This window comes from Coturnix japonica, chromosome 27 (genome assembly GCF_054131305.1).
Source record: "Coturnix japonica strain WE chromosome 27, WE-NBRP24, whole genome shotgun sequence".
Taxonomy (NCBI): Eukaryota; Metazoa; Chordata; class Aves; order Galliformes; family Phasianidae; genus Coturnix; species Coturnix japonica.
The window spans coordinates 147,013-165,244 of record NC_140689.1 but is presented as its reverse complement, the minus strand read 5'-3'; the positions used below and the strand labels follow the sequence as shown (position 1 = coordinate 165,244).

The 18,232-nt window shown below is 47.2% G+C and overlaps 2 protein-coding genes, 1 long non-coding RNA gene and 1 other non-coding gene across 9 annotated transcripts; all 4 read left to right on the top strand.

Moving 5' to 3' along the window:
* The first annotated feature begins 17 nt into the window (after positions 1–17).
* Positions 18–9,916, top strand: KHDC4 (KH domain containing 4, pre-mRNA splicing factor). 5 transcript variants are annotated; one of them, XR_014937497.1, is made up of 14 exons: positions 18–382; positions 496–733; positions 2,249–2,371; positions 2,712–2,791; positions 2,884–2,936; positions 3,630–3,793; positions 4,109–4,320; positions 4,435–4,495; positions 5,100–5,157; positions 5,363–5,616; positions 6,112–6,270; positions 7,329–7,413; positions 7,597–7,688; positions 8,639–9,916. XR_014937497.1 is itself a non-coding variant. In XM_085524577.1 (14 exons), exons 1-14 carry the CDS (start codon positions 291–293, stop codon positions 8,836–8,838), a joined length of 1,899 nt encoding a protein of 632 aa, XP_085380703.1. In that variant the 5' UTR covers positions 18–290; the 3' UTR covers positions 8,839–9,916. The 5 variants fall into 5 exon arrangements, 3 of the variants coding, with proteins under 3 accessions (XP_085380703.1, XP_085380704.1, XP_015740100.2); XM_085524577.1 differs by having other exon boundaries at positions 7,301–7,413; XR_001559492.3 differs by having other exon boundaries at positions 197–382; positions 2,243–2,371.
* On the top strand, positions 3,885–4,013 carry LOC116654416 (small Cajal body-specific RNA 4). The gene has a single exon (XR_004309647.2).
* Positions 9,917–10,962: 1,046 nt separating the features above from the next.
* On the top strand, positions 10,963–15,590 carry RIT1 (Ras like without CAAX 1). The gene is made up of 6 exons (XM_015884584.3): positions 10,963–11,048; positions 11,241–11,339; positions 11,441–11,497; positions 11,701–11,774; positions 12,405–12,596; positions 13,311–15,590. The coding sequence occupies exons 2-6, from the start codon at positions 11,252–11,254 to the stop codon at positions 13,539–13,541; spliced, it is 642 nt and encodes a 213-aa protein (XP_015740070.1). The 5' UTR covers positions 10,963–11,048; positions 11,241–11,251; the 3' UTR covers positions 13,542–15,590.
* Positions 15,591–15,766: 176 nt separating this feature from the next.
* On the top strand, positions 15,767–17,035 carry LOC146756297 (uncharacterized). 2 transcript variants are annotated; one of them, XR_014937495.1, is made up of 3 exons: positions 15,767–15,873; positions 16,628–16,695; positions 16,900–17,035. It is a non-coding gene; the product is annotated as an uncharacterized LOC146756297 (long non-coding RNA). The 2 variants fall into 2 exon arrangements; XR_014937494.1 differs by having other exon boundaries at positions 15,845–15,978.
* The last annotated feature ends 1,197 nt before the right edge of the window (positions 17,036–18,232 follow it).

Below are 18,232 nucleotides of genomic sequence, written 5' to 3'. Positions count from 1 at the left end.
CCGCTGCCGGTGACGTCACTGCTGCCGGTGACGTCACTGCTGCGCTAGGCCCCAGAAGGCCTAGGCCGCGTTCGTAGCCTTAAAGTGGGAGTCCGCCTGGACAGTAACGGCCTCGGTTCCGCCCCGCTCCTCCTCGTTTGCCCGCTGCCGGTTCTCAGCCCTTCCCTCCCGGTCTGTCCGTGCCGGGCCTAATCCGTCCGACGTGACGTTAATGGCGGGGGTTACAGAGCGTGCGTCGTCGTCATGGCAACGACCGGAAGAGGCGTTGCGTCGCTGTGCGTTGGCCGGAAATGACGTTGCGTAACGCGCTGAGGCGGTGGAGCCGGGCCGGAGCCATGTCAGCGGGAGGCGGCGGGCAGCGAGACGCCGGGACCGCGGGCGGGTGAGGCTGAGGGATGCGGGCTGTGCAGCGGGGAGGCCTCGAGGTGGTGGTTTAACGGCCCGGTTGGCTGCTGGGCCTCCAGAGGGCGGGGATTGAAGGTTTTCCGCTTACAGGCGGCGCAGCAAATGGGATCAGCCCGGCCCGGCCCCCGCCTTCCTTCTCTCTGGCGCAGCTCCGTTACCCGGGCGGCCTTTTCCCGGTGGTGGAGATGGAGGAACGGCCGTGGGGGGCTCCGAGAGCTCCGCGGCTCCGTCGGGGGCTCTGGATGCGGCAGCGGCTGTAGCAGCGAAGATCAACGCGATGTTAATGGCCAAAGGGAAACTGAAGCCGGCGAACAACACGGCGGATAAGGTGGGAGAGGGGGCGAGGATGAAGGTGGGGGAGGGACGAGGATAAAGGTGGGGGAGGGACGAGGATAAAGGTGGGAGTGGGGCGAGGATGAAGGTGGGAGAGGGGTGAGGATGAAGGTGGGAGAGGGGTGAGAATAAAGATGGGAGAGTGGGCGAGGATGAGGTGGGAGAAGGGTGAGAATAAAGGTGGGAGACGGGGGCGAGGATGAAGGTGGGAGACGGGGGCGAGAATAAAGGTGAGAGAGAGGCGAGAATAAAGGTGGGAGAGGGGGCAAGGATGGAGGTGGGAGAGGGGGGTGAGGATAAAGGTGGGAGGGGGGGGAGGATGAAGGTGGGAGAAGGGTGAGAATAAAGGTGGGAGAGGGGCGAGGATGAAGGTGGGAGAGGGGTGAGAATAAAGATGGGAGAGGGGCCAGGATAAAGGTGGGAGAGGATAAAGGTGGGAGAGGGGCGAGGATGAGGTGGGAGAGGGACGAGGATAAAGGTAGGAGAGGATAAAGGTGGGAGAGGGGCGAGGATGAAGGTGGGAGAGGGACGAGGATAAAGGTGAGAGGGGGCAAGGATGAGGTGGGAGAGCGGTGAGGATGAAGGTGATAGAGGGACAAGGATGAAGGTGGGAGGGGGGTGAGAATAAAGATGGGAGAGGGGGCGAGGATGAGGTGAGAGTGGGGCAAGAATAAAGGTGGGAGAGGAGGGCGAGGATAAAGGTGGGAGAGGGGGCGAGGATGAAGATGGGAGAGGTGGTCGAGGATGAGGTGGGATATGGGTGGGAGAGGGGGGCGAGGATGAAGGTGGGAGAAGGGTGAGAATAAAGGTGGGAGAGGGGCGAGGATAAAGGTGGGAGAAGGGAGAGGAGAGTTCTGGGATGGGGATTGGGTGGTGTGTGGTTTAATCAACTAGTTTTCAGGAGTACGTGGGAATGGTGGAGTGTAAGAAAGCAATGGGAGAAGTTATTTGTGTTTTTAGACTATCAGTGGCAGTGCTGGGTATTCTGAGAGCTCCGCATTTTAAGTGGTTTGAGAGCAAGCTGTAGTTTTTTCATTGGAGTTATTTGTAGGTAATACAAAAGAGGGGTAAACGTGTCCCATGTTGCAGTCACTAGAGATGGTTCTCTGCTCTCTGTGGATGGAAAACACTTCTTGCTGCCTTCTGAGCAAGAGCAGTGAGCTCTTTGGCAGCACAACACTGGTCAGGAATGGTAGTCCAAGTGTATAACACTGTGGTTTCCATTGGTGCAGCATTGTTGCTTATCTCATTATCTACATTACAATCTCCTGTGATTAACCTGATAGTATTTATCACTTGAGATTAAAGTTCTGCAGTGTTAAATTAAGTAGTGGCTTTAAAGCACTTTCAGTGAATAGTTTTATGGATTGGAGGGTCCAACAGATGTAGCAGGATATTGATAAGACTGCTAAACCCCTCCCTTCTGTAGGCTCTGTTTGTTTATTACTCAATTTATCTCAGTTTTCCAACCACCGGTCGGTCTTTACAATGATTGTTTTTGAAGCTGCAGGCTCTTGGGAAAGGCCCGACCACAAATAAAAGCAAAGATGACCTCGTGGTGGCAGAGGTGGAAATCAACGATGTGCCCCTCACGTGCAGAAACCTCTTGACGAGGGGACAGACCCAGGATGAGGTACGTTCAGGAATTACATCTGCTTCCTTTGGTTTGGCAGCTCGAGATCTTCTGTGCCTCTTTGTGAGGTTAAAAGAGTTTGCAGCAAAGCATGTGCAGTTTTCTGTTATAAAAACAGTGTTTTCTAAGGTTCTTTGTTTAATGGTTGGTTTAATAATACATCCTGTATAGTGGTAAGGTAGCACAGCTGGTGTTCTTTAGCAGCACTATTCATTCTCTTACCACCTTAGTAACAATTTCTGGTCTCTTTATAAAGCAACTTCAACTGCTTTAAAGCTGTTTGTTTTAAAGTTCTGTTTGTTATCACTGAACTTCTCTCTGCTTTCTTAATTGCCTGCAGATAAGTCGACTGAGTGGAGCTGCTGTCTCTACTCGAGGGCGGTTCATGACTGCAGAGGAGAAAGCAAAAGTGGGACCTGGGTTTGTATTTCTGCTTTCTTTGTAATGGGGTGTTTAAGTGGTGAGGTTCTCACTCTGTTGATGTCATGGGATGTTTGATGTTTTCTTCCTAGAGATCGCCCTTTGTATCTTCACGTCCAGGGTCAGACAAGGGAGCTGGTTGACAGTAAGTGTGCCAAGCATTCCACTTCTAATTCTTGTTATTTGCAGTGTTCAGACAGTCTTGTATATTGATGGGTTTTGTTGTGACTGATCAGCATTTGTGCTGTAAGTAATCTGTGTTGATAAGTGTAATGCAAAAGCACCAATGCTTCAGTGTAAGGTTTATGGATCCTGAAGGGAGTAGACAGAGGGAAGTTAACAGCCATCAGTTTAATGGGGAAATGCTCATATTTCTGGGGGTGGTTGACCACTGAGATGCCCACAAACCCCTTTTGGTTCCATGGCCATATACTTAACAGCAGGAGATAATAACTCATACATATCAGGAAACAGCATCAGAGCAGTTTCTCACAAGCAAATTCCTTCTCCATGCAGAAGCTAAAGGCATTTTGCTTGTGTTCCCATGCTAACCATAGATCTGCCCACTTGTATCTACCTCCTACAGCCAGCAATCAGTTTTTCTTACCCTGCTCATTCATGCAGATGTAAGTTTTGTGCAGGGTTAGAAATGGTGTTTTCTTTGCAGTCAGACGTGAGGGCGTTTCTTATGGTGAACTGCATCTGTTGTGTTTACCAAAAAGATCAGTATTTGTGTGGCTGTCCCATCAGCACAAGTGATTTTGAGGGGAGCACAAGGGGCTCTGTTAGTAACTTCCCACTGCTGAAATGTAAATGGATTTCATATCCTGTCAACTAGGAGCTGTTAATCGTATTAAAGAGATAATTACTAACGGAGTAGTGAAGGCTGCCACAGGTTCTAGTCCAACATTCAATGGAGCCACGGTGACTGTGTACCACCAGCCTGCCCCCATCACTCAGATGTCTCCAGCAGTCAGTCAGAAACCTCCATTCCAGTCAGGGGTGAGTGATTTGTTTGTGACTTTAAACACAAAGTATGTGTGTTGTGTGCTATTTATTGAAAGGATTAAACACTTACGTAGCTGTGGTGAGAACTGGAGGACTAATCAGACTGAGTCTGAAGAGTGGGACTCAGGTGACAGTGATCTCCTAGAAGAAAAGGGATGGAGAGAGCAGTCCTATGTAGAAGAAAGCTTAGGGCCCACTGTGCCATCCAACACTGAATGTTCTGATTGTCATAGAAAGTTGATTTATGGTCTCTAGTGAAATGATCAATAGTAAGAGTGAAATAATAAGCTTTTCTTTTTACATTTACAGATGCATTATGTTCAGGATAAATTATTTGTTGGTCTGGAACACGCTGTACCTACATTTAATGTGAAGGAGAAAGTGGAAGGGCCTGGTTGCTCCTATTTGCAGCATATTCAGATTGAAACAGGTGCCAAAGTCTTTCTTCGTGGGAAAGGCTCAGGTTGCATAGAACCAGCATCAGGCAGAGAAGCTTTCGAACCCATGTACATCTACATCAGGTATGATGAGGCTCCTTGAGGTGTAAACATTTGACAGCAGGTTGCAAGTGAAAGAAGTAGCTGCTCGGGTCAGTAGAAATGTTTGTGCTTATGAATTTTTCTGTTTCTTTTCAGTCATCCGAAGCCAGAAGGTTTGGCAGCTGCTAAAAAGCTGTGTGAAAATCTATTGCAAACTGTGAGTAGCTCTTAGAAATTTCAGAGCTTATTTTGCTTTAGCTTTAAACAGCATCTAGAGACACACAGTCTCTTTCTATTAAAGAGACTGTTATGTTTGGCACCAAAAGAATGTTTATGATCTCTCACACGTACAAAATTCATTTCTCAGTCTTTTTTTCTGTACTTGAATGCAACAGAGTACTCAAAAGATTGAAGCCCTTTGAGAGTGAGCCTTTCTGTAGCCCATTTCCAAGTGCAAATATTAACAAAGTATGGTTTGAAATATGTCTGGGAGCTGTTGGATGCTTTAAGTGTTTTACAAAGTAACTCCCTTGCCGTGCTGTATGTCCTGTGAAAGGCTTTCCTGTGTTTTACACCAATTTGTGACCCAGACCAGCAGAATTAGTGGCTTGTTATACATAATATTGATAGGTTTTGCTCTGAATTCCTGATTTTTTTCAGTTTTCATGTTTGGTTTCTTGCTAAGCCTTTGAATACAGTGTGTTCTGTAGTCAAAGTTCCCTTATGGCTTTATGAGGATGCGCAGTTAGCTGCCCTTTGCCTGTGAGAGAGCAATGCAGGAAGTGGATGCTTACATTCTCACCTTTGAACATCCTTTGTAGGTTCATGCTGAATACTCTCGATTTGTGAATCAGATAACTACAGCTGTACCTTTAGCAGGTAACGTTGGCGATACCGAAACCTTTGGTGTTGTGTTTTGTGGAGTTAAGTTTGGTGGAATGCCTTTACATGTGGAAGTCTTTGTGTTTTGCTCCTGGTGTCTAAAAGCAGTTGTGTTTCTTTTATATTTAGTAATTAATTCAGTATTTTTGTGGCTCTTGGCTGCATTGACGATGACCCTTTTCTCCTCTTCCTCTCTCTCCAGGCTTTGCGCAGCCTGCTGCTATAAACAGCGTTCCTTCTCAGCCATCATATTACCCTTCCAATGGATATCAGTCTGGTTATCCTGTCGTTCCCCCTCCTCAGCAACCAGTTCAGCCTCCATATGGCGTACCAGGCATAGTTCCACCTGCAGTGCCAATGGCACCAGGAGTCCTAACAACACTACCTGCAGGAGTTCCACCTGTGCCAACACAGTATCCAATATCTCAAGTACAGCCTCCAGCCAGCACTGGACAGGTACTGCTGAAGGATTTGCCTTAGAGCTGTCAACTTCCTCAGCCATTTCTTTGCTAACAAAAGCATCCTTGAATTGCTTCCAGATGGAGAATGTCCTTTAGGGCATACAAAGGCAATTTCAGGGGTTGTTGCTTTGATGCTTTTGTCCAAACCACTTGCTTTTTTTTTTTGCATGGCTCTTTAAGGCTGCATTTTCTTTTTCATGTTATACCCAGCTAACACAAGTTGTGCTTACAGGGAGGTATCAATCATTCATGACATTACTATAAGCACTGTGGGTGCAAGGAGTCTGAGCTACAGACAGTGATTACTTTGAGCTGGGAGCATTCTGTAATTCAGGCACTTGCCTTAAATTCTGCATTTCCTTTTCGCCTCGGGTTCTGCAAAGGGAACTGGTTGTGTTTTCTGATCCTCTATATGAAACTGATTATGGGATTAACTTGGTAATATCCATATGAGGCATTACCTTCTTTGTTTTTAATTTCTGCATACCAGAGTCCACTGAGTGCTCCTTTCCTTCCTGCTGCTGCCCCGGTGAAAACAACCTTACCAGCTGGTTCACAGCCACAAGTCCAACCCCATCCCCAAGGCCAAAAGAGGCGCTTTACCGAGGAGCTGCCCGATGAGAGGGAATCAGGACTGCTGGGATATCAGGTGGAATAAAATCAGCAATTTTACTTCATTCAACAAAATGAAACTTGGCTGGAGAGGGATGGTTGTTATTAGCACCGTCTATTTGAGAAAATTTAGACAGGCCCTTTGGCAGGCAGCAGTGATGGGTGCAAAACATTGAGACCACGCTTCCATTCCTTTGAGCTGGAGCACTGCTCTCAGGCTGAGCTATCTGATGCATTGACAGCTTGCTTTCCATGCCTGCATTCTTCCATGAAGAGCAGCAGTGCACTCAGGTCAAAGAGATGGCAACAGCGTGTGCCTGGCTAGTTGAAAGTGATATCTGGGGCTTTTTTCCCCTTTTTGTTTTATTGTGGGTCTTTTGGATGGGCTTCTTTAGAGGGAGGGGAATAACATCCATGGGTTGGGTTACAACCTCCATCCAAGTGAGGGTTATAACATCCATGCTTTCCCATTTCCCTTTCTTGCAGGCAGCACTTGGGAGGATTGTTAGAAGCCTAATTTTAAGAGAGTGATTCTGTGTATTCATTTTAGGCAGCAAAAGTTATAGAGTTTATGTGAAATAACTTTGAGCTTTTCATCAGACTTCTGTGTGAGAAAATAGAGGTTCTGCAAATGCTCATAGGCAGAACCCATTAATAAAAGCTTGGCCTAGAGAAAATAAAGTCCTGTTTAAGGATGTTATATATTAATATATGTCAAGCAGAGTTTACCATGGCATGAGGCCTCTAAGAGTATTCAGAATTAGCTGATTGAGGAGGTAATGAGTCAATCCGTGATCTAAACAGCTGTCATCACAGCACTGGGATTGGGTGCTGAGGTGACTTCTACAGCTGGTGCTCAGGAATGTTATTTACAACTTTACCCCTCAGTATTTTTAGGAAGAAAAAAAAACCCAAAAAGCATTTTGTTTACCAGTGGTGATTAGTGGCTGCTCCTAGTAGTTGGCAATGTACTCTGAAAAGTTGGGTTTCCTATCAGTATCATTAAGGAGCTGTAGCTTGTGTTGTAGTTGTAGATTTGCTAATGCCGTGTGTTTTTCTGCTCATAGCATGGACCCATTCATATGACTAATTTAGGTACAGGCTTCTCCAGTCAGAGTGAAATCGATGGAGCCGGGTCGAAGCCAGCAAGTTCCTCAGGAAAGGAGAGAGAGAGGGACAGGTATGGAACAACCACGTGTTGTATTTGCTGTTACCTTTCTATGTTCTCATGTCTTGAGTTTGAAAAGAACTCAATGAGCCCAACTCAAAGTTAATGGCAAGGACCGCGTTGGGAATTTGTTTGCTGTTATCTTTGTGCTTGCTCTTAATAGAAGGTAACAAAGGTTTCTGTCTGTTTGAACAGGCAGTTGATGCCTCCACCAGCTTTTCCTGTCACTGGGATGAAATCAGAATCTGAAGAAAGGAACGGTGTGGGGTCTTTACCAGGCAGCCATGGTGAGTACAACGAATAGAACACATTTGTCAGCCGAGTTTGCCTTGGTCTTAATGCACATTTAGATTGGTGATGGTTTTTTGTGTCCCTTTTACTGCAGTCAGTAGAAGGGAGGTCATTGATCTAAAATCACTGTGATTAAACACACGGTGCTTCTCATAAAGCTTTAATTAATAACTATGTGAACAATGAGGGTGTGATGGAGGCAGGAGGACTGAGCTTTGACCCACAGTCAGCACAGAATCTCATGGGGTTGCTCTGTAACAGATATCTATGTGACTTTATATCACGTACAGCTATCTCTAGGAGCACTGAGGAGTATCAGTGGCAGTTATGGTTCAGGTGTGTATTTACAGACACGAGTTCTGTCAACCCTGTCTGCAAACAGAAGCGTTATTAGATGTCATCCTCTCATAGGGCTGTCACATATCGGGTATTTGCAGCTTGGTAAAACATGGAATCACTTTAACTCTCCTGGTAGTTTAGTGCCTTCCATACCAGGTCTGCAGGTACATCGTATTAGTTTGTTTAACCTTAGTTTTTCTGCAGTATTGTTCCCAGAGATTGTTCTTCTGCTAGCTTTCTTTTGAGCAAAAAATTGGACTTTTCTTTACGTATTGATCTCTAAAACGGTACAATTGCCATCACTTCGACCCATTTGCTAACTTGACCTTTCTTGTGTGTTTCTTTCTTCTTTCTCTGTTCTCTTACATGGTTCTGATGGATCACAATGTGCTGTTGCTGCTGCTGTTTCGCGTGGCCTTCGACCTTGGGTGACCATTGGCCTTGTGACCTCAAAATGGTGTCCAACTAACGATTTACAATTAACATCTTTTTATTTTTGAATTAACTTGTTTTGGGGCGTTTTATCTCTCTCTATTTTGATTTTTCCTTCTTGGGGGGGCTGGGGGGGGGGGATTGTTCTGTTTTTCCACCCCCTTCCCTTGCTTAGATCATCAAGCAAAGAAGATGAAAACATCCGAGAAGGGCTTTGGATTGGTGGCATATGCTGGAGATTCATCAGATGAAGAGGAGGAACATGGCAGCCATAAAAATGCAAGTACTTTTTCACAGGGGTGGAGTTTAGGATACCAGTATCCTTCCTCCCAACAGCGAGCCAAACAACAGATGCCATTTTGGATGGCACCCTAAAAAGCTCCAGAACTGTCTCCATTCATCTCTTATTATTATTTCTTTTCCTCTAGCAATAATGCATGTATATTACAAAAAAGGAACTTGGCAGATACGCATTGTTTTTTACATTTGCAGAAGCTAAAGGTTCAGTGTTCCGCCTTGAAAAAGGGCTCCGTTATTTTTTTTGTTTCAACTCTTTTATTTCTGCAGTGGATTTATCACCTCTGAAAACCATTTTGAAATAGAGTTTGGACAGGGTCGGTCCTTTTACATCGTGGGGGAGGAAAGAGAGAAACCTGTCGCTCTTGTTTCCCATTTTTCCAGGGTAACTTAAATAAGGAAACACTGTCAGCCACGCTGACTCCACCACCCACCTGGTGTTGTATTTATTTCATGCTCCTGCTTTCAGCCCGTGCTCACGGTCCCGTTTGTGGTGACTGTGGCTTCTCAATGTTTGGACTTGTGAGAAAGGGAAAAGCAGGATCCAATAGTTCAGAGCGATCTGATTGCGTTTCTTGAAGTCGATCCTTTTGCTTTAAGGCACCTCCTGTTGTAACTCCACGTTGTGTTCTCTTTGCAATGTGGTTTAACCCCACGACTTCTGCTTCCAGCCAAGGGATTTGGGGGGTGTTGTTTGGCTCTTTGTGGGTCCATCCTGCTGCTGTCACACAGCTGCTCACCCACCTCCAGCAATCCCTGCCTCCTTCATGCAGCTCATACGGGACCTGTGGCTCCTCCAAGCTTCTCTCCCACATCTTATAACTCACTTTGATTCCACCCGTTCTGTTTTAAACAAGAAGAGAGAGAGAAAAAGGCAGCGGGTTGGTTTGGCACAGAGCTGAGCCATTGCTTGATCTGAATGGTGTGCGTTTATCTCTATGGACACAAAGCACAACGTTAATGGCAGGGCTGGGTGCTCAGAGCTAATGGGGTGTGGGACAACAGCAGCAGCTCCTGGAACAGCAGCGATGGCTCCGGCCTATCAGTGCAGGGAGCGGCTGGCACCTTTTGTACAAACATTGACTTTTTCCTATGTCTTGTAAATAAATTCAGAACCATGCTTTCATTATAAATAAATGTATAAATGATGTATAAAGACACGCGCCGTTTTGGTGAGCTGCGCCTTTAAATGCCAGCAATTCAGAGGGGGGCGGGGCCAAGGAGGGGCGTGGTCGTGTGGGGGCGGGGCTTGAGTAAGGGCGGGGCTTAAGGAAGGAGGCGGGGCTTAAAGTAGGATGGTCTTAAGGGGTGGTGCGTAAGGGGCGGAGCTTAAGTAAGGGGGCGTGGCTTAGCAAAGGGGTGGTGTTTAAAGGGGCGGGGCTTAAGCAAGGGGTTGGGGCTTAAAGGGGCGGGGCTTAAGGGAGGGTGGGATTAAAGGGGGAGGGACTTAAGCAAGGGCGGGGCTTAAACGGGGGCGGGGCTTAGCAAGGGGGCTGGGCTTAAGCAATGAAGTTGGCTTAAAGTGGGCGGGGCTTAAGTAAGGGGGAGGGGCTTAAGTAAGAGTGGGGCTTAAGCAAGGGGTATTGCTTGAAGGGGCGGGGCTTAAGTAAGGGGGCGTGGCTTGACAAGGGTGTGGTGTTTAGAGGGGCGTGGCTTAAAGGAGGCGGGGCTTAATCAAGGGGTGGGGCTTAAGTAAGGGATGAGCTTAAAGGGAGCGGGGCTTGAGTAAGGGCGTGGCTTAGCAAAGGGGTGGTGTTTAAAGGGGCGGGGCTTAAGTAAGATGTGGGCTTAAAGGGGGCGTGGCTTAAGCAAGGGGGCGTGGCTTAGCAAAGGGCGATGTCTAAATGGGCGGGGCTTAAGTAAGAGTGTGGGTCTTGAAGGGGGCGTGGCTTAGCAAGGGGTGTTGTTTAAAGGGGCGGGGCTTAAAGGGGGGTGGGACTTAAGCAAGGGTGGACACAGAAGGGAGCGGGGCTTAAACAAGGGGTGGGGCTTAAAGGGGGCGGAGTTTAAGCAAGGGGTGTGGGGGCTTAAATGGGGCGTGGCTTAAGTAAGGGGGCGTGGCTTAGCAATGGGTGGTGATTAAAGGGGCGGGGCTTAAGTAAGGGGCGTGGCTTAGCACTGGGATGTTTTAAAGGGGCGGTGCTTAAGCAAGAGGAGCGTGGCTTAAAGGGGGCGTGGCTCCGTGAGGGGCGGTCTCCCGTTGGCGCGGCCCCGCCGCCATTTTGGGCTCGGCGGCTGCGCTCCGGGCCGGGCCTTGAGGCGGCGGCGGCGTCACGGAGCGGCCTTTGGTGAGCGGGGAGCGGAGCGGCGGGGCCTCACGAGGGGCCGCCGGGCCTTATAGAGGGGCCGCCGGGCCTCACGAGGGGCTGTCGGGCCTTATAGAGGGCTGCCGGGCCTTACGAGGGGCTGCCGGGCCTCACGAAGGGCTGCTGGGCCTCACGAGGGGCTGCCGGGCCTCACGCTGTTTTCCCCCCGTTCAGGAGCTTTGGAGATGGACGCCGGAGCCCGGCCGGGCGGAGCGGGGCAGCCCCGGGAGTATAAACTGGTGATGTTGGGAGCCGGCGGCGTCGGGAAGAGCGGTGAGTGAGGAGCCGGGCGGAGCTCCGCGCTGTGCCGCCGTTGGGGCCGCGTTGGGCATCATCTTCCATTGTTTCTCTTCCATTGTTTCTCTCCATTGCAGCCATGACGATGCAGTTCATCAGTCACCGCTTTCCCGAGGACCACGATCCGACCATCGGTGAGAACGGCCCCCCCGACCCGCTCAGCCCCCCGCGGTCGCGCTGCTGTGGGTCCGGTGCTTTGAATTGCAGCTCCCTTGCTGTGTTACCGTATCGGGTTCCCTTTGTGTAACGTTCCCCTTTGCGTGTGTGTCGGTGATGAATGAGTTTTGCAATGGAGTTCAGTTCACGTTTTGTTCTCCCCGACGTGCTGCGGATCCAGAGGATGCCTATAAGATACGGATACGCATCGATGACGAACCTGCCAACCTGGATATATTGGATACAGCGGGACAGGTTGGTGAGCAGCATTGAGTGCATGGGAGGATACAGGGATAGAAAGAACCCCACAGCAATGTGCTTTTCTGTTCTTCTGAGTGGCCTTTAGAGCTGTCTGAATTCATCCTTATACCCACAGCATCGCTGTTGTTTAGGCAGCCCAGGCAGCACTTCATTCATGTGTCACTAACACAGCACACGAATGCAATGGAGATCTCATCTCACTGCCTGCACTCAGCACATGATGTGTATTGGCTGAGAGTCTTTGGATTGGTTTGACTCCCTTCTTGTACCTGACTGGAATCTCCTCTTTTAGTTTGATATCGCTTCCCTCAGTCTCCTCACAGCAGGCTCTGCTAATGAGCCAGTCCCCTCCTTAATTACAGCCTCTTTAGTAATTGAAAGGCCGCTCTCAGCTCTCCATGTTGAGCAGCCCCAGCCCTCCCAGCCTGTCCTCTTAGGGTACGTATCATCCCTTGGGTCCTTCTACAGATACAAAATACTTCCTTATGTTTATTTCTTTACCAAGGGAAAGGTGGTGTTGATCCCGTAGAGTTTTGTCCTTTGTGTGACAGGATGAGGAGAGAAATGCTTCCAATTTTCAGCAAATCAAACAACGGTTGTGTTTGTGTCACGCTCTGTTTGTAGGCAGAGTTCACGGCCATGAGGGACCAATACATGAGGGCTGGAGAGGGGTTTATCATCTGCTACTCCATCACAGATCGACGCAGCTTCCACGAAGTGCGTGAGTTCAAGCAGCTCATTTATCGTGTCCGACGCACCGACGACACCCCCGTGGTTCTGGTGGGGAACAAATCGGACCTGACGCAGCTGAGGCAGGTATGTGGCTCCCAAATAGACCTTCCCACCTGCTTCAGAACATGGTGATAGATTGTGTTCTTAATTCCTTTGGGGTTCACTTTGTAGTATGTTGAACATGAGAGCTGTATGAATTTAAGCTGGAGTGCTGAATAGCCATATATGCATATAGCATATAACTACCATGGGAGTGAAATCTTCCAGTTGATGCTTTGAGTTTCAGCTGCTCTTGGGCTTTTCCTGTCTTTATTTCCTGCTGTTAATGGGGGTACAGCACTGCATAAACCCCTTGTAAGTATTACAGACCTAAGGATGCGAGTCTGCTAAGAAAGGAGGTGTAATAATGGGGGTAAGAATGAACAGAAAGGGAGCTTCAGCTTAAGGGAATGGTAACTCTTGTCTGTGGGAAACTGACAAATGTTCATCCTGGGCTGAGGGCTGCTCTCATCAGGCATCCAGGACTATATTGTGGGAAGGGAATACGCTCTGAAAGGCTTTTCTTGTTTTATGAATAACCAGAGCTGCTGTATTTCATGAGTCTCCTATGGGTGGTTACGTTGCTTGATGGATGAAAGAGAAGAGGGTTTGTAAAGAAAGATGCAGACATGGGTGGAGGTGGGCAGTTCTGGAATGGGGAGGGTGCACACGCAGCTCTGAGCCGTGAACAAGAAGAGAGGAAGGAAGAACCTGCCTGGTTTGGGCTTTCTTGACAAGTATATGGGGTTTTTTTTGCAGGTCTCCAAAGAAGAAGGTTCTGCATTGGCACGAGAATTCAACTGTCCTTTCTTTGAGACTTCGGCTGCGTATCGTTACTACATCGACGACGTGTTCCATGCTCTGGTGAGAGAAATCCGCAGGAAAGAGAAAGAAGCAGTGATGGCAATGGAGAAAAAATCCAAACCTAAAAGCAGCGTTTGGAAAAGATTGAAATCTCCGTTCAGGAGGAAGAAGGATTCGGTCACTTGAAGAGAACGAACTCCTCTGTAAGAGAAAACATGGGAGCAGCCACTCGTAACCAAAGCGGTTGAATGACAACATTTCAGCAGTAGGTTTAAAGACTGATGGGACTTGTGTGAGGGGGAGCATCACTCTTAGCCATTCTTTTTTGCTTCAAATGATATTCTCTCTTAGTTCTGGATATTTAACTCGAGACACGGTAACAATTTGACTTCTGTTTGTTGTCATTTTTAGACCGGATTCTCCAAATACTGCTTGTATGTTGGTTACAGATGCTGGTAGGTTTCTGACGCTGCACTTTTTGGTCGCTGCATTGAGTTGTTTTAAGAGGTAAAAAAAAAAACAAACAAGATGCTGAATTTCTACCCAACTTAATTCAATCCTGTTTCTCAGTTGTTTGCACAACAAAATGTTGCTGCGTTCCCATCACCAGAGGAGGATTTTGTTGAGGTTGGATGGCAGTGAGGGGAGATTTGTGCTTTGTTCTCATGGATTTAGCAAGGAAAAAGTTCACCTGAAGAAGCATTGAGTTCTCAGTGTGTGTTGGTTGGGACCCTCAGCAAGTCAAAAACAGCCAATTCTTGTTCCTCTGGCAGCTCTAAGTTGGCAGCAGCACGTGGATGTGTAGCATCGTCCCTCCATTTAGCATTGATGGTGTTGTTGGAACGTTTGTGGTGAGCTGGAAGCTGCAGCTTTGGATTTTCTGACTTGTTTGTTGAAGTCGTAGCTGCGATGGTTGCAGTGGCGTATTTATTTACATTCAGTTTTATATGGTTGTCTTAAAGGAGACAGTATTATCGAGTAGGAATCTCTAACGTAGTCATTTCAGATTAATCTGTGATAACTGCTTTGTAATGAAGACTGAAAGCGAGGCATTGGGGCCAGAACTGCTATCCTTAATGCTGGTGAGGTTCTTCAGTGCTGCCTTAAAGTTGGGAGCAGTGAATGGGGCAGCACTGCTGGACATTCCCACCCAACCATCAGCACATCCTCCCTCCTTGGGGATGATTTTCCATGTTCTCTGCTTATAGGATTTAAATCCAGAGCTGTTGTTACAGTACAAAAAACTCATGGAGAGATGGATGTCCGGGGTTGTTTAGTAAATGATACAGAAAATCAGAGATGGGTTTAAAGGCCTTTCACAGAGAATGAAGTGCCTCGAGTCTCTGTTTAATGCTGAGAGCTTAGCAGACTGTAAGTGCGGTATTAATCAATTGCTTCTCTTAATTGTTGATCCTCCGTGGCAGTTGCTGTTAATCCTACTGACCAAAAGGCCTTGCAGTGCCATCAGAACTGAAACGAGTTGTTGGAATGGATGTATAAAAAGATCCGGAGCAAAAAAGTGAAGATAATGAACACACAGACCTTTAGGTTTTCTTCTTCCTACACTCCTTACTGTGTAAGATACCACTGGAACTTCAGTGCCTGGTGCTTCTAAGGGAATTTTCTTTGTGTAAGGTGTGTTTGTAGCCAAGCTCAGCATTGGAAGGGATTTCTGTGTGTCTCTTTTTTCCAGTGTAAGGCCGTGCTGGTAATCAACACCAATTGCAAAGCAGAGAGAATAATGGGAATGTCAGAGCTCTGCTCAGTTCACCATGCCTGCAGTTGTGCTGGATTGACTGCACTTAACCTGTGTGGAACTGCAGCTCCGTGTTGAATTGCTCCATGTTGGATTCAATGCCATCTAAAACCGATAGATAAAAGCCAGGGATGGGCAGTGGGGTTTAGGAGCAGTCCTGATTCCTTTGTGGCAATGATGACTTCCAATCTCAGGCAGTGCTGGCAGCTGTGCAGGCCCAGTTCTCCCCATCCCCTGTCTGTAATGTCTGTGCCTTACGTGATCCCTTCAATGCAACATATATGTTTACTAATGCCTTCTATGAGCCTGTTGCTTCTAGAGTTACTAAATCAGAACGGCAGCAAGCACTTTTGTTTGGTTTTTTTTTACAGTGTTATTCAAAAGGAAAACAAAAAAAAGAAGTTTTATTTTTGTCATGTATGAATTTGTACGCGGGATTATTGTTTTATTTGACACAATATAGAGTTTTTAATACCAAATTGGTGTCGGGTGTTTTATTGCATGGTGTGGGATTTGCACCCATCGTGCTACACACATTTGAGGCTGAAGAAAAGCTCGTGGGGTGCTTTGAAGTGAGCTCAGAAATATCTTAATGTTGGGAGTCTTGAAAGTAAACCAGGAATAATAATAAATGTAAAATAAATGGGTATTTATGGTGAAATGGTGTGAAACTTTAACAGCTTTGATGCTTTCTGTCCTTAGGAGTGATGTGATGCCTCAGTGCTGCTCCGTGGCTTGGACTGATCCATCTGGAGTTAACAAGTGTATCTAAAGACAGGGAGCACTTTGCTTTATCCCCATCGCATTTCACTGACTGCAGGACACAGAGCTCAGCCTGAAGGAAAAGGCTCTTGGTTTGGTTTTGGAGTACGTATGTAGGTACTATGCTAAGATCTAAAGGCAAATTAGAGGCAAATTCCAATTAGGTTTGAGGCAGACATCTCAGGGCTTCGCTTTTAGGTTCATCCCTGGGATTTGGATGCCATGAAAGACTGGTTCCAGCAATGGCCCTTTTGTAAACAGCATGAAAATATCTATGGAATGAAAAAAATGAGCACCGCAGCATTCCCTGAAGTTCATTGTGGTTGTCAGATGCCATTTGTCTGTCATCTGAGCAGCGACAGGAGTGTTTTGTGTCCAACAGCCCATCCCGGTGGAGGCTTTGACCTTTGAGGCAGTCTGTGCTGCAGGAAGTCGGTACCATTGTGTGCCATTGTCTGAGCCCCCAGGAGCTGGGAGAGGCAGCAAATATGTTCTGTATGGCAACAGAGGGGGAGTTTAGTTGCTTCACCCCACCCTGAGGCCACACTTGGAGGTGTTTAAGGCAGAAATGACTGCCATCGGTTCACAAACATCCCCAGGAATGAAGGAATTGCAGCTCAGGAGGGTCCAACACTGCCACGCTGTGTGCAGCTGAGCAGATCTTACTGTTCATTGTCTGCTTGGACTCCACTAAGAGAAGCTTTGCTGTGTTGCGTGGTGCTGATACAGCTTTACTTTCCTGCTTCTATTGCAGGAATGCAGGAGCAGGGTGCCTTCTTGTTGCAGATAAAGGTTGCTGACATGACAAAAAGTTGTTTACAGGTATGCAGAATGGGTAAAATGTGGATGTTAATTCCTGAGTATTGAGCAAAAAAACCCTGCAGATAAAGTCAGTCTGGGTCAGGGGAGTGTGCTGCCATGTCTGCTCCTTTACACACCCATAAACGTGGCTGCAAGGACCTGTAGATGTGAGATGTTCCTTTATCCTCCAATACAAACGTTCTGGTTTGCGTTTTGCCACAGCAGATGAGCGACACTGGAATGTTTCACAGGCTGAGGTCATTCCTTGCACTGAGCCTGCGTGAGAAACTCACTGGATGGGAAACGTGTGATGGGGATTTGCATTGGAGCAGCTGAGCCGCTAGATGGCCGACGGTGGAAGACGTGATCAGCATCGTTCTGGATGGGAAGGTTAGAACTGATACGGGTTTCTTTGCTAAGTCCTGCTTATGTTTTATATGCTCTAAGAAGAAATAAACCATAGGAATACAGAGAAGCTGTATTTCTGGCTGTGAAAGCTGAAGTTTGAGGTATGTTATCTTGGATGACTTGGAAAGGAGAAAAACATACCAAGTTTATTATGTGGCTGAAACGTGAAGCTCCCTAAGTGGAACCATGCCCATATGGTATACCATACCATTCCTATATAGTATACCATACCATTCCTATGTAGTATACCATACCATTCCTATATGGTATACCAGACCATGCCCATATGGTATACCATACCATTCCTATATAGTATACCATACCATGCCCATAGGGTATACCATACCATGCCTATACAGTATACCATACCATTCCTATGTAGTATACCATACCATGCCCATAGGGTATACCATACCATGCCTGTATAGTATACTGTACCATACCATGACCATACTCATCCTGGTAAGGAGAGTTCCCCTCTGAAATGTTGTGTATTTTAGAGAAGTCAATTGGTTTTTAAGAGCAAACACCAAAGGGAGCACATTCTAAACGTGCTCAAAACTGAACCAAACCCAAATGAAATGGCTCAAGGAGTGTTTGCCCGCTCACTCTTAAATGATCAGTATCCAAACGCTGCTTGTAAACGGGGTGGAACAGGACTGAAGCATAAGGTGCTGCTGGGGATGGATGAGCTATTTCTGACTGCCTGTTAAAGGAAATAGCAGCAGAGCCCGGATCCCGTCTGTCATCAAAAAGTAACTCACATTGCCATGGAAACTGCTCTTGCTCCTGTGTTGAATTAGGAGAGGTAGAAGCTGTTGGAGAAGGAAGGGCCCAATTAATGCTGCCAGAGAAAGATGGCAAAAATCCTATTGATTTCAATGGCAGCATCAGCCAGAGAAGGTGGGAAGAGCGTCTGAGCAAAGCTTCCATGCTTTCCCTATAACGTTTCCTCTTTTCAGGGTTTGTCAGACCCATTCTGCTTGCTTCTTTCCTTTTTCTTATGCAAATCCTTTTGTTTCTGCTTGGGCTGAATGGTGTAAGAACCTGAAATGGGATGTTTGTGAAAGCCGAGCAATGTTTGAGGTAGAAGCCAAGCAGAGAGGGGTGAGGTTTTCTTTCACATCTTGCAGAGTGTTAGGAGCTGCCT

Bases quoted from the DNA above. Each gene is read 5' to 3' on its own strand.
- RIT1 (XM_015884584.3), top strand. From the start codon at position 11,252: ATGGACGCCGGAGCCCGGCCGGGCGGAGCGGGGCAGCCCCGGGAGTAT. The intron at 11,340-11,440 runs GTGAGTGAGGAG...TCTCCATTGCAG, and splicing joins CGGCGGCGTCGGGAAGAGCG to CCATGACGATGCAGTTCATC. The intron at 12,597-13,310 runs GTATGTGGCTCC...TTTTTTTTGCAG, and splicing joins ACCTGACGCAGCTGAGGCAG to GTCTCCAAAGAAGAAGGTTC.
- KHDC4 (XM_015884614.3), top strand. From the start codon at position 291: ATGACGTTGCGTAACGCGCTGAGGCGGTGGAGCCGGGCCGGAGCCATG. The intron at 383-495 runs GTGAGGCTGAGG...TTCCGCTTACAG, and splicing joins GACGCCGGGACCGCGGGCGG to GCGGCGCAGCAAATGGGATC. The intron at 2,937-3,629 runs GTAAGTGTGCCA...CCTGTCAACTAG, and splicing joins GACAAGGGAGCTGGTTGACA to GAGCTGTTAATCGTATTAAA.